Raw genomic sequence first — 12,424 nt, 5'->3', positions numbered from 1 at the left:
CATATGTGTGCAGCATGTCGCTAAATAACCAAGTGTGTAATATAATGCATATAATTAGTTATTTGGTTTATGTTTTTGACATTAGAGACAATAATTACCTAAGCTCGTGATTTTTTTTATGTATAAAACGTGCAGATTTTTATCGATTCAATGACAATCTCAAATGAGATCTCAGAAAGAATAACTTTAAAATGTCAGATGTTAGTTGCACTGTTCTGGTCAACCAATTCAGAGGAGGTCCCAGTGTAAAATAAGTGTTTTATATCAGTGTTTGTGTAATGATAAACATGAATTAAATAAAATGAACACAAATAATAATTTATTTTTTTCAAGCTTGCTGTTTTCACTACGAAAAAATATAAATGACCAATTCATTTGCGGATTTAAACGTGAGACATAATTCGGACTCGTGGTTTGGGTTTGGTGCTATATTTTTGTATTTCGAACTTTTGCCCTAGGTCCCGATGAGTTTGTCATAGCAAGTTTGGAACAATTGTAACAATTGACACTTCCAGTTTGCTTCAAGGAGAGCTCCTAAAAGGTCTTCCAAATCATCTGATGAGCTGTTATAGAAGCCTTGGCTAAGACCACTCCTTTTTAACCAGGTTTTCACATAGTGAAACCTGCTTATTAGAATGACAAACGTCGTTGTTCGGGCTGGCGGGCGGCGTCAAACTCACCTATGAAACTGAATAACTTAAGTAAGGGTTGCCATATCTTGACCAAACTTGATCTATAGAAAGAGTTTATGAGTACCTTTCATGGGATTGCGTTTGGGATCCCTAGGGTCAAGGTTAAGGTCACTGTTACTAAAAAAAGAAAAACGGTTGAAACTGAATGCTTTAGTTAGGGATGACATATCTTGACTTAACTTGGTCTATAGGAAGAGTTTATGGATACCTTTCATGGGATTGTGTTTGGGGTCCCTAGGGTCAAGGTGAAGGTCACTGTTACTAAAAAAGAAAAACGCTTGAAACTGAATAACTTTAGTAAGGGTTGACATATCTTGACCAAACTTGATCTATAGAAAGAGTTTATAAGTACCTTTCATGGGATTGCGTTTGGTGTCCCTAGGGTCAAGGTTAAGGTCACTGTTACTAAAGATAGAAAAACGGTTGAAACTGAATAACTTCAGTTAGGGATGACATATCTTGACTAAACTTGGTCTAAAGGAAGAGTTTATGGAGACCTTTCATGGGATTGTGTTTGGGGACCCAAGGGCCAAGGTCAAGGTCACTGTTACTAAAAATAGAAATACAGTTGAAACTGAATAACTTTAGTTAGGGTTGACATATCTTGACCAAACTTGTTCTATAGGAAGAGTTTATGAATACCTTTCATGGGATTGCGTTTGGGGTCCCTAGGGTCAAGGTCACTGTAACTAAAAATAGAAAAACGGTTGAAACTGAATATCTTTAGTTAGGGTTGACATATCTTGACCAAACTTGGTCTATGGGAAGAGTTTATGGATACTTTCATGGGATTGCGTTTGGGGTCCCTAGGGTCAAGGTCACTGTTATTAAAAATAGAAAAGTAGTTGAAACTGAATAGCTTTAGTCAGGGTCCACATATCTTGACCAAACCAAGTATAAAGGAAGAGTTTATAGCTACCTTTCATGGGATTGCGTTTGGGGTCCCTAGATTCAAGGTCAAGGACACTGTTACTAAAAATAGAAAAATGGTTGAAACTGAATAACTTATGTTAGCGTTGACATATCCTGACCCAACTTGGTATAAAGGAAGAGTTTATGGATACGTTTCAATGGCTTGCATTTGGGGTCCCTAGGGTCAATGTCACTGTTACTAAAAATAGAAAAACAGACACAGGCTGAAGTTCTTCTGACATCATTAAAAACCTGGTTTTGTCGCATTGCGGCGTTTCTTGTTTATTTTTTGGTTTACTAGAATTTTTGTAAAAAATGTCCACCGGGTGGTCAAAAAAAAAAGGGGGGGGGGGACATACTCTTAAAGGGTGCATTTAATGCATTTATTAATGCATGTTTTAATACACTCAAAGTTCTAATACAACACACAGTTTAAATCTTACATACTATGCATATAAAACATCAATGAATTTGACTATAAAACATGTATACATGTATAAACTACACTTTTTATCAAAGTCACATTTGTTTAGCTTTAAGGGTAAGATAAAAGCAAAATGAATGCAGAACACTTAAAAACTGACCAATATTGAATTTAAAAAAAAAAAAAACAACAGAGAAGGCACATTTTACGCATTAAAATGCACAAAAATTGCACTGTATTGTTTTAATACATTACATTTTCTAAACATTGTCTGTTTTTTCAATATTGGAAAATTTCAATAAAGTGAAATAATTACCTAATTTGTAAACAAGGAAGTAACATATTATGAAGACATTTGAGCTTTAATATATTGTGAAGACAATTCCTGAAAAACTAAAAACCAAACTAGACCTAGATTTGAGTTTTAATTAACCCTTATATATTCGGACCTTGTTGTGTGCAACTCGATCCATGCTAAGTCCTGATATTTTCGAACCGGGATATTTACCATGGGATGTTCACCAAGTCCATTTCAAATTCAATTCTTGCAGCAAATTACCACATCAGTATATAAAAATTATATAGCAAAATAATAAATCTAGCATTTGACTTAAGTATATGTACCAATGATAGTAAACTGACAGAGAAATCCATAATTATGTATCGGATATTTTCATTTTCTCCCAACTTCGCCATTTTGTGTATGCATTCACAGGGCATCTATACATGTTTGTTTCTTTTGATTTTAAAGAGTATTCCGGAGCAACAAACCAGTCGAGATCTACTGCATTCGTACTCTTATCTGTTCATGTTTTTTTTTTCATTTCACACCAAAATCAATACGGTCGGGAAAATATTTTTGAAAAAAAGAAGTGAAATTCAAATTATTATTTTTTGTACTATTTGGAAAATTAGACCCGCCGGGTTTGTAAACCAATTTATATAAAGTAGTGGCCTAATCCAATCTTCACCAAATTTAGTCGGTATGTGTATGTGCATTAGACTTCCCGAAAGTTAAAAACAGTGTCTGTTATTCAATCTATCCGACCCAAACAGATAGATGTCAAGGAACCAAAAAAGAATAAGAAAATAAAGATGTTTTTCTTTCTTTTTATCATAGTCTTTTATAATTTTCTTTTTATGCCCAACAAAAATGGTGAAGCATACTGATATGCCCTTGACCATCGGTCAACTCAAACTATTTCAACGATAGTCAAAGAAACCTTGGTGGAATGTTGTTGTCACTAGTTGTGATTAAGTTTTGTACCTAGTGTTTTTCTAACACATAAATGCAAAACCCAGTTACTTGGCCTAAAACCCAGTAACCATAGGAAAAAGTGCTCGTTGTATGTATGTATTTCTTTAGACCTTGCGGTCAAGGATAACCCGAGAAAGTGCAAGCACTTAATTCCAATGGGGTCCTTTGTTTTTGCTGAAGGGACAGTATGCTGAAGAGACAGTGGTGGGATCCGGGTGCGATACCCTAGCTCTTTTTCAAAGAGACCCGTTGGTTCTTTTACGACATAACGTGCTCTGTGTAAAGACCCGATACACGGGGTACAACTTTCCTGGGTTGAACCAGTACTGAGTACACCACTTTCCCAAGCACTACCCTTTAAATGCAGAGAGCCAGGCAAGAGAGCTACTTGTACCAACTTTTAAACGTCTTTTGGTATGATGCGGCCAAGGATCGAACCCTGACCTCCCGTTCCGTAGGCAGATGCTTAACCATTAGGCCACAGACACGGTATAGCCATTCATTCAAGTAACTTGTGACTTATCGTGATTTAATTTAAGAAAATCGGTCTTGTGACAATAACGTTAGAAACCTTTGTCAATCATCACACAATTTGGGGAGATTGTGTATGGGAATTGTATCTGAGACTATTTGGATAACCAGCCATATAGCTCTAGTCACTGGAGAGAAATAGCCCTTTAAATAAAGAAGATTACTTAAAATCAGTCATGTACAATCTATGACTTTCGAAGACCTTGTCCAATCATCCTATCACCACAATTTGGATGGTGTGTATGTGAGCTTAAATAGTTTCTCAGGTCAAAATGTTTTTATCCCCGATCTAGAATATTGCCGAAAGGCATACAAGAAGACCAAGCATACAAGAATGGAGGAACGAACAGCCACCATCTGTCAACGTGAGAACTCGTTCTATGTGGATACAGTGAGGGCTTTCAGGGACAGGAGATATGAGTTCAAGGGTCTTACCAAGGTACACATGCGTAATCTGTTTGTTATGCCAACTATTTTCACAGTTTCTTGGGGATCAGAAAATAATAATTTGCTAGTGACCCGGCTGATGTGGGTTTGAGCTCCAAACTAAGCATAACTTTTCCACACAGGTTAACTTTGCATTTTGTAAAAATACCCCGAGTATGTACATGTATGATAGGTTAGGAGGTCACTCACCAAACCACATACATTTTTAAACATTTTTTAACCTTAAAATTTCATAAATATGTCAAGCTACATTGTACATGAGGATGTGCATGTAAAAATGTACAAGCTGTCTTGCCAGTAAACGGAAAATTTGGTCATAAAAAATAAAAATAAAACAACTTGAGTCACGCAGAGATAAGAAATTGTTATTTTTTTGGCCAAGTCATCGGTCCTCGAGTTAGTTCTATTTGAAGCTTTGACACTTCCAAAGTCCAAACCATAACAATATATATGAATCGTAAAATCTATTTGAAATGCTAATACACTAACACCAACAAGGGCTGCAATAGCACATTGTTTTCTGTTTTACTCATCATCTACAGTCTTTGCATCTTCAAAAAGTAAAAACAAATGTTTTAAAAAGGTCTGGAAGAAGAAGCTATCAGAGGCCGAGGATTCGAAAGATGCGTCAGAAATCAAGAAGGCTAACGGCATGGTGGTGCTGTACGATTCCCTGCAGCTGGCACACAAGTGTATCCTCAACTCTTTCTATGGCTACGTCATGAGGAAGGGGTAGGAACTTTGTTTTGTGTAAAGTTTCATCATCAAATTTGCGTGAAAATAACTGTTTTGGATATTATGAAATTTTCATATTTATCATCAATTCTGTGTTAGCCAGAACACGTTAGACAGACATTGCAGGTTGCTTTTAATACTTTCCACTGGAAGTGCAAAGCACAGAGGACATTAATTGTCAGTGGATTTTGGTCTAGACAAAATAGAGGCATCCAAATATATTCAACATGATCTAGCAAAGTTCACATTATATCACAGACGTTCTAAGAAGGTGTGAGTTTGCTCCCCACTAAAACCAGGTGTTTTTTTATACATTTATTGAATTTTGCTTGTGTTTTCGAGATGAATTACCATGATATAAAATTTTGTTCCAAAAACATAATTGATTGTCTTTAAAATAATTTCCTTTTAAAGCCTCTAATCTCTTGAAAAAGAGGATAATTTTATAACACAATGTATGACACATCAAGAATAGTGTGATGAGATAGTTGATGAACCTGTTCTAAGTTTGAGAAAAATGGGCATGTTTTTCAATTCCATCTCAGGGCTCGCTGGTACAGTATGGAGATGGCAGGAATCGTGTGCTTAACTGGTGCCCATATCATCACCAAGGCCAGGGAAATTGTGGAACAGATTGGGTAAGCCTTTTACATAAGATTTCCCAGTGTTTTTGCTAATTAAATTGATGAGAAGGTGATTTTGAAATCAGCTTGAGCTCCCTTTTACCCATGTTTTAAGGCTTGGAGGGTGGCAGTATCATCAGTGACATTTCTTCCTAAAACAGTAAATATGTGCATTGATGGTTGAAAACTCGTATAACATGTTTTCATTTGTATAATGGATGTGTTTCGACTGATGTTTGAGCAACTATGTGGCAGCATCTTTTCACTTACTGGGTAGAAAATGTTAGAATACCAGGTACATACTCATGGCATAAATCTACTTCTTCTGTTACAACTCGTGTAGACTGAACCATGACTCCAGCAGAACTTGACAAAAAGGCAGACGAATATTTTCATTGAAGATTTTTGAGCAGGGGAACTTTTGCCTGCCTTTTGGGGTAATACGTTCCTTTTAAAGGAGGAATGGCTCCAAAACCAGGCTGAAATATGTCCACTTAGTAAGACCATTTACATGTAGTACGATGATGTACATTATGTATTTCTGGGAGAGTGTTTCTAAGGTATTTATTGTACAAATGAGCTTGTTAGTTTATGAAGTCATAGGTGTAAATGGTAATTTTGATCGCTGGTAACCCTGTTGCTGGTAACCCTGTATCATTGATGGGGTATTGCTTGCTGATGCATATGTGTGAAGTAAATGATGGAACACATTATAGGTAAAGTTATTAGAGTTTGAACTTTTGTTCTTAATATCAACCGAAATTGGATGGGAATAAGACAATTTTGCAATCGTTCAAGGTCCAAGAAAGTTGCTTGTAATATTATTTCTGGAATATTTATAATATTCTTTATCTAGAAATAAAACACTTTCAAATGATACTATATTACCATGGGTCACAAGACATCCAAAATTCACACAATTACCTTGTACAAAATAGCAAGACAAAATTACATGGGCCTCTTACATGCCATTCCTAGGCGTCCCCTCGAGCTGGACACAGACGGTATCTGGTGTGTGCTGCCTGCGACGTTCCCTGAGAACTACGTCATTAAAACCAACAACCCCAAGAAACCCAAGGTCACCATCTCTTACCCTGGGGCTATGCTGAATGTCATGGTCAAGGTAAAATACATGCATTGCATAACATACGATTTTAAATTATATTACAGGAAATTGTTTGAAATATTGCATTAAGATTACTTCTAGTATAGGTGTGGTTGCTAACTGCAGACTTAATGAAACAAAGCGGTTAAAGATTGTTAAAATCGTTAATTTATTTATGGTAACACCCTCTTTTTGGCTACTGGTACATTTCTACCAATCTTTCAATATGATCGGCAGTTTATCAACAGTCCTCTCTGCTTACAGGTCTTCAAAATCTCACTTTTACCTAGCTCTCAAGTGCAATGTTCATATTTATAGGACTTCTTCACAAACGACCAATACCAGGAGCTTGTCAACACTGATACAATGGAGTACAAGGTCCGCAGTGAGAACTCCATCTTCTTTGAGGTTGATGGGCCGTATCTCTCCATGATTCTCCCTGCATCAAAGGAGGAGGGCAAGAAGCTGAAGAAACGATATGCAGTGTTCAACTTTGATGGCTCCCTTGCTGAACTGAAGGTCAGTGTGGTGTTGTTGTCCATTCAAAGTGCATTGTAAGTTTATGTTGTTGACACAACAATAAACAAGTTAAATACCTATTCATGTTGTCAACTGGTAAATGAAACGGCTATTTAAATGGTCAATGTGTCAATGAATTTAAAAAATAAAAATGTCTCTCCGATTGTGTTAAAAAATAGTAACTTGTAACTGCCACCTTTTGAACCTTAAGGCTATTTGAGAAATTATGAGACTTTTGACTCAGATAATTTTAATTTACGACTAAAATCCATATTAAAATGACCCCCTGAACTTAAATAAAGTTAAGCAAAATAGATTCAGAAATGATCTTTTCCCAGTATTTGATCAACACCCCAGGTATGGTGAATTGTTTCATATGAACTAGGTATCCACCCAATCAGTACCATAATGTTTCCTTCTACAGGGGTTTGAAGTAAAACGTAATGGTGAGCTTGAGCTGATCAAGATCTTCCAGTCATCGGTGTTTGAGGCTTTCCTTAAGGGGAAGACCCTGGAGGAGTGTTACAGTGCAGTGGCCAAGGTGGCAGATTACTGGCTGGATGTGCTGTTCAGCAAGGTGGGTAGTTTTAGTAATAATGGGCTTCTTTATTCTTTCAGGGTTAACAAAAGCCTTACACTTTTGAAGTACCTTTGATGTTCTTTTACATATACCTTACGTATACCTTACGTAATAAACTTATTTTTTTCTTAACAAGACATGTTCAAATACTTGATGATATACTTTGTCCACCATGTTTGCAGGCAGCGAATATGCCGGACTCTGAGCTATTTGAGTTGATCTCGGAGAAGCGAAGTATGTCTCGGAAACTCGAGGACTATGGATCCCAGAAGTCTACCTCCATCTCTACGGCTAGAAGACTGGCAGAAGTACGCTATTTTTCTTCATTGTTTCTCATTCAGACAACTTTAAAAACATGTACTTGTTGATTCTAGCTAGAATGTAAAAAAGAACTAATCTGTTTTGAATGACATGTTTTTTTAGTCTGCTTCTGGGGTACGGACTTCAGTGGTGTCAGTATTCTTATGCTGGAGATTGAAACTGAGCTTATAGTTTGTGTCAAGCATGGAACTTTCAGCAAGAAACATTTCTTTTGTGTTTCTCTCTACATCTATATGTCAGATAATTTTATGTCACTAAATTAAGTTTTGGCTCTTCTTTTTTAAGAAGATAAGTCAAATAATATTCAAGCAAAGCCATGGAATTTTTGGCATAATGCAAAACATGTAGCATCGATTATAACTCTAAAAGCAATAAAAGAATCAATTGAACAAGGTATAATTATTGCAAGAAATATAAGCACATCTGAAGCAAGGCCCATAGTTTTGACATTGTTAATTGTTGACTAATGCCTTGTTTGGCTGGGGGAAAAAAAGACTCAATAAAACACAAGTCTATCTTGCTGTTTTGTGTTCAGTTTCTGGGAGACCAGATGGTTAAGGATGCGGGTCTTAGCTGCAAGTTTGTCATCTCCAAGAAGCCCGAGGGAGCACCCGTCACAGAAAGGTCAGTTCTGTTCCTCTCAATTTTTTTTTAATGGTGATTCTATATTCCTTTGAAGCTTTATAATATGAAGCATATATGGTATGTATGGAAATTTATGGAACAAGTTTGAAATAGTACCTAATAATTAGGGCTTTTGGGAAGTTTTTTTTAACTTTTCTGATAAGAATTCATAATATGTATTAAATGGCAACAAAAGTATTTGTATGTGTGCTTTATCTGAAGGGTATCATTTCAGGGCTATTCCCATGACCATATTTGAGGCTGAACCTGGTGTGAAGAAGCACTACCTTAGAAAGTGGCTAAAAGCCCCTGGAATGAACAGCTTTGACATCAGAGAGGTGAGACATACGCTTCTTATTCTGTGAGCAGCAATATATGTAAAAGTGCGGTATTCCAGAGGGATTCTTCAGTCAGAGGTCCTGTGACCCTCATGCAATATGGTGCCTCTAGTTATGATATGGGGTGTCGATGAAATGGTAAACACTCACTGACAGTTTCTTTTGGCGTTCCCGAGGATGCACTGTTCTGCATCAGGGTAATCCCTCAATTCACTACTACTTTACAGTCTTTGTAGAAACAGATAGCAATATATATATATATATTTAGTCCCTTGGAAAACATAGCAGAATCAGTATGGTTTTCAATCTAAGAGGCAAACCCTGAAGTATCAGTTGAGACTTTTTTTAGACAAGAATGTTTTAACCAGGTTTCTTAAAAAAAGTTATCATGGTTAACTGATTAGGGTTTATCGGTTTTGTTGGGTTTTTGGGGTTGGTAGGGAAAAAATGGAATAAGGTTTATTTTCAAGGAATTACCTAATACATTGAAACTTTGTATTCGGGAAGTTATAAAGGTGAAGACTTACATTGGAATTGCATTTGAGGTCATAGGCATAAAGGTCATGGTTGCCTTTAGAAAAATGCTTGTTGCTTAATACTTCATTGGAATTGATGTGTACAGTAGTGATGAAACATGTGTAGGAAGCTTTTGTGAAGACAAACCTTGTAGTCTCTTTTGAGATAAGTTTGGTCAAGGTTGCTGATACTAAAATAAGAAAAAGATTGTTTCTGTCATGAAATTAGAATCAGAAACTATTACATTTAAATGATATTGAAACACCTGTATTTTCAGATTTTAGATTGGCAGTACTACATAGAGAGATTGGGAGGTACTGTCATGAAGATCATTACCATTCCTGCGGCTCTGCAGAATGTGAGTTTCTTGAAATTGCATAATAGATTTAGAATCCATATACAAGGTTTTATGATCTTTGGTGACAAGGAAAAATTACAACTATTAAAAAAAAACACCATTTGCTTATTATGCCCCCTAAGGTGGGCATATTAAAATCGCACCGTCCGTCCGTGTGTCCGGCTCAATAACTCGTGTCCGGGCTGTAACTTTCCCTTGTATGGACAGATTTTAAAATAACTTGCCACATGTGTTCCACATACCAAGACGACGTGTCGCGTGCAAGACCCGTGCCCCTACCTCTTAGGTCAAGGTCACACTTAGTGTTTATTCACAATGGAGTGCTGCATTTGGACATAGAGTGTAGGTTGTCGTGTCCGGGCTGTTACTTTCCCATGTATGGACAGATTTTAAAATAACTTGCCACATGTGTTCCACATACCAAGACGACGTGTCGCGTGCAAGACCCGTGCCCCTACCTCTAAGGTCAAGGTCACACTTAGTGTTTATTCACAATGGAGTGCTGCATATAGGACATAGAGTATAGGTTGTCGTGTCCGGGCTGTAACTTTCCCATGTATGGACAGATTTTAAAATTACTTGCCACATGTGCTCCACATACCAAGACAACGTGTCGCGTGAACGACCCGTGTCCCTACCTCTAAGGTCAAGGTCACACTTAGTGTTTATTCACAATGGAGTGCTGCATATAAGGACATTGAGTATAGGTTGTCGTGTCCGGGCTGTAACTTTCCCTTGTATGGACAGATTTTAAAATAACTTGCCACATGTGTTCCACATACCAAGATGACGTGTCGCGTGCAAGACCCGTGTCCCTACCTCTAAGGTCAAGGTCACACTTAGGTGTTTATTCACAACAGAGTGCTGCATATAAGGACATAGAGTGTAAGTTGTCGTGTCCGGGCTGTAACTTTCCCTTGTATGGACAGATTTTAAAATAACTTGCCACATGTGTTCCACATACCAAGACGACGTGTCGCATGACAGACCCACGTCCCTATCTCAAAGGTCAAGGTCACACTTGGGTGTTTATTCACAATGGAATGCTGCATATATAAGGACATAACAGTGTTGGTTGTCAACTATGGGTGGTATTTTTTATGTTTAGAGGCAATTTAAAATAACTTGCCATATGTATTTGACATGTAAAGGCAAGATCAACTTTTCATGTACTGACCTTGTTCATAGGTCAATGTCACAATCGGGGGCATTCGTCACATACTGTGACAGCTCTTGTTTTCTTCTTGCTTTTGTTCTAACCTCTAGTCATTATAAATGTAAAATTTCCTCATTTAAAGTTTCTTTGATATGCTGACAGTGGTTGCTTGTCCACATGTGGAGTGGACTTTTTGTCATGAAGGTAAAGGGTCAAAATATAATATTTCAATAGTTGTACTGAAGTGTCAAAACCCAGCTTTGGATCCTGACAATTAAAAGCCCAGTAGCTATGGCTCAATTTTACTTTTAAATAGAAGTTAATCATAGCATCTCTTTTTTTTTCTACTGCAGGTAGCCAACCCAGTTCCACGTATAGCCCACCCCGACTGGTTACAGAAGAAGTTACTGGAACGCAATGATGTGTTCAAACAAAAGAAAATCAGCGAGATATTTGCAGCGGCTGCTAAACCTACACAGGTACTTTGAGCAAGCCAGAAAAGCATTTTACCAGTGCAGAGCTTGTTCTAATTTTGACCACTGTCTTTGGACAGAATTAACTGAATCGCAATCAAATGGATATGTCACTTATTCCTTAAGTTAATTACACATGGATAATTAAACGTAAATCATACTGACTGACACTGTATATTTTAATGTGTATCATTCAGGATGACTCAGTACGTTTAAACGTGTTATCTTACAGACTGACACTGTATGCTTAAACATGTATCATACAGGATGACTTGGTCTTCAAGAAGCCAGCAGCATTACAAGACATGGAAGATATTGGTTCCAGGCCTGCGGTGGGTCCCAGGGGAGTGGCCACCTCTAACAAGCGTAAACGCACAAGTGACGAGTTCTCACAAAGTCAGGATGACTCCCAGCTGGACGGTTCCCAGTCATGGAGAGATGCGTTGGGCCCACCACCATCAGCAGGAAACACTATGGTTTGTAGAATATTGCAGGGTTTAAAATAATCTCTTGTCCATTGTTGTGTTTAAGTTATAATATGGTTGGCAAACCTATCCCCTGAAAAAGATTTCTTGCTTGAAAAGTACTTGAATTTTAGGCTGCTGAATGAGAAGTTCTTGAATTTGCACAAAACTTAAAACTACTTGATTTATTTTTTTTTGTCTTGAAAAGTGCATGTATTTTCAGAAATAGTGCTTTAATTTTCTTAATTTTCCTTGTTCTGCTTAAAAGAAAAGTGTCTCACTCTGTAGTAAAAAAGGTCCATCATTACAAAAAAAAAGATCTTAGTGGACACTTGGCTTGTAAATGTT

General features: G+C 37.2%; 1 protein-coding gene across 1 annotated transcript in view; it reads left to right on the top strand.

Annotated features, from left to right (window-relative positions):
• Positions 1-12,424, top strand: part of LOC128235268 (DNA polymerase epsilon catalytic subunit A-like) — a 42,091-nt gene that overhangs the window by 10,994 nt on the left and 18,673 nt on the right. Inside the window, exons 18-29 of the mRNA XM_052950072.1 lie at positions 4,111-4,256; positions 4,848-4,996; positions 5,545-5,637; positions 6,601-6,745; positions 7,046-7,246; positions 7,671-7,823; positions 8,009-8,134; positions 8,683-8,771; positions 9,007-9,109; positions 9,903-9,983; positions 11,493-11,618; positions 11,879-12,088. Coding sequence (XP_052806032.1) covers positions 4,111-4,256; positions 4,848-4,996; positions 5,545-5,637; positions 6,601-6,745; positions 7,046-7,246; positions 7,671-7,823; positions 8,009-8,134; positions 8,683-8,771; positions 9,007-9,109; positions 9,903-9,983; positions 11,493-11,618; positions 11,879-12,088 — 1,622 coding nt within the window. The remainder of the gene's footprint in view (positions 1-4,110; positions 4,257-4,847; positions 4,997-5,544; positions 5,638-6,600; positions 6,746-7,045; positions 7,247-7,670; positions 7,824-8,008; positions 8,135-8,682; positions 8,772-9,006; positions 9,110-9,902; positions 9,984-11,492; positions 11,619-11,878; positions 12,089-12,424) is intronic.

The sequence above is a fragment of the Mya arenaria genome, chromosome 5, assembly GCF_026914265.1.
Source record: "Mya arenaria isolate MELC-2E11 chromosome 5, ASM2691426v1".
Taxonomy (NCBI): domain Eukaryota; kingdom Metazoa; phylum Mollusca; class Bivalvia; order Myida; family Myidae; genus Mya; species Mya arenaria.
This window is presented reverse-complemented; position numbering and strand designations above follow the sequence as displayed.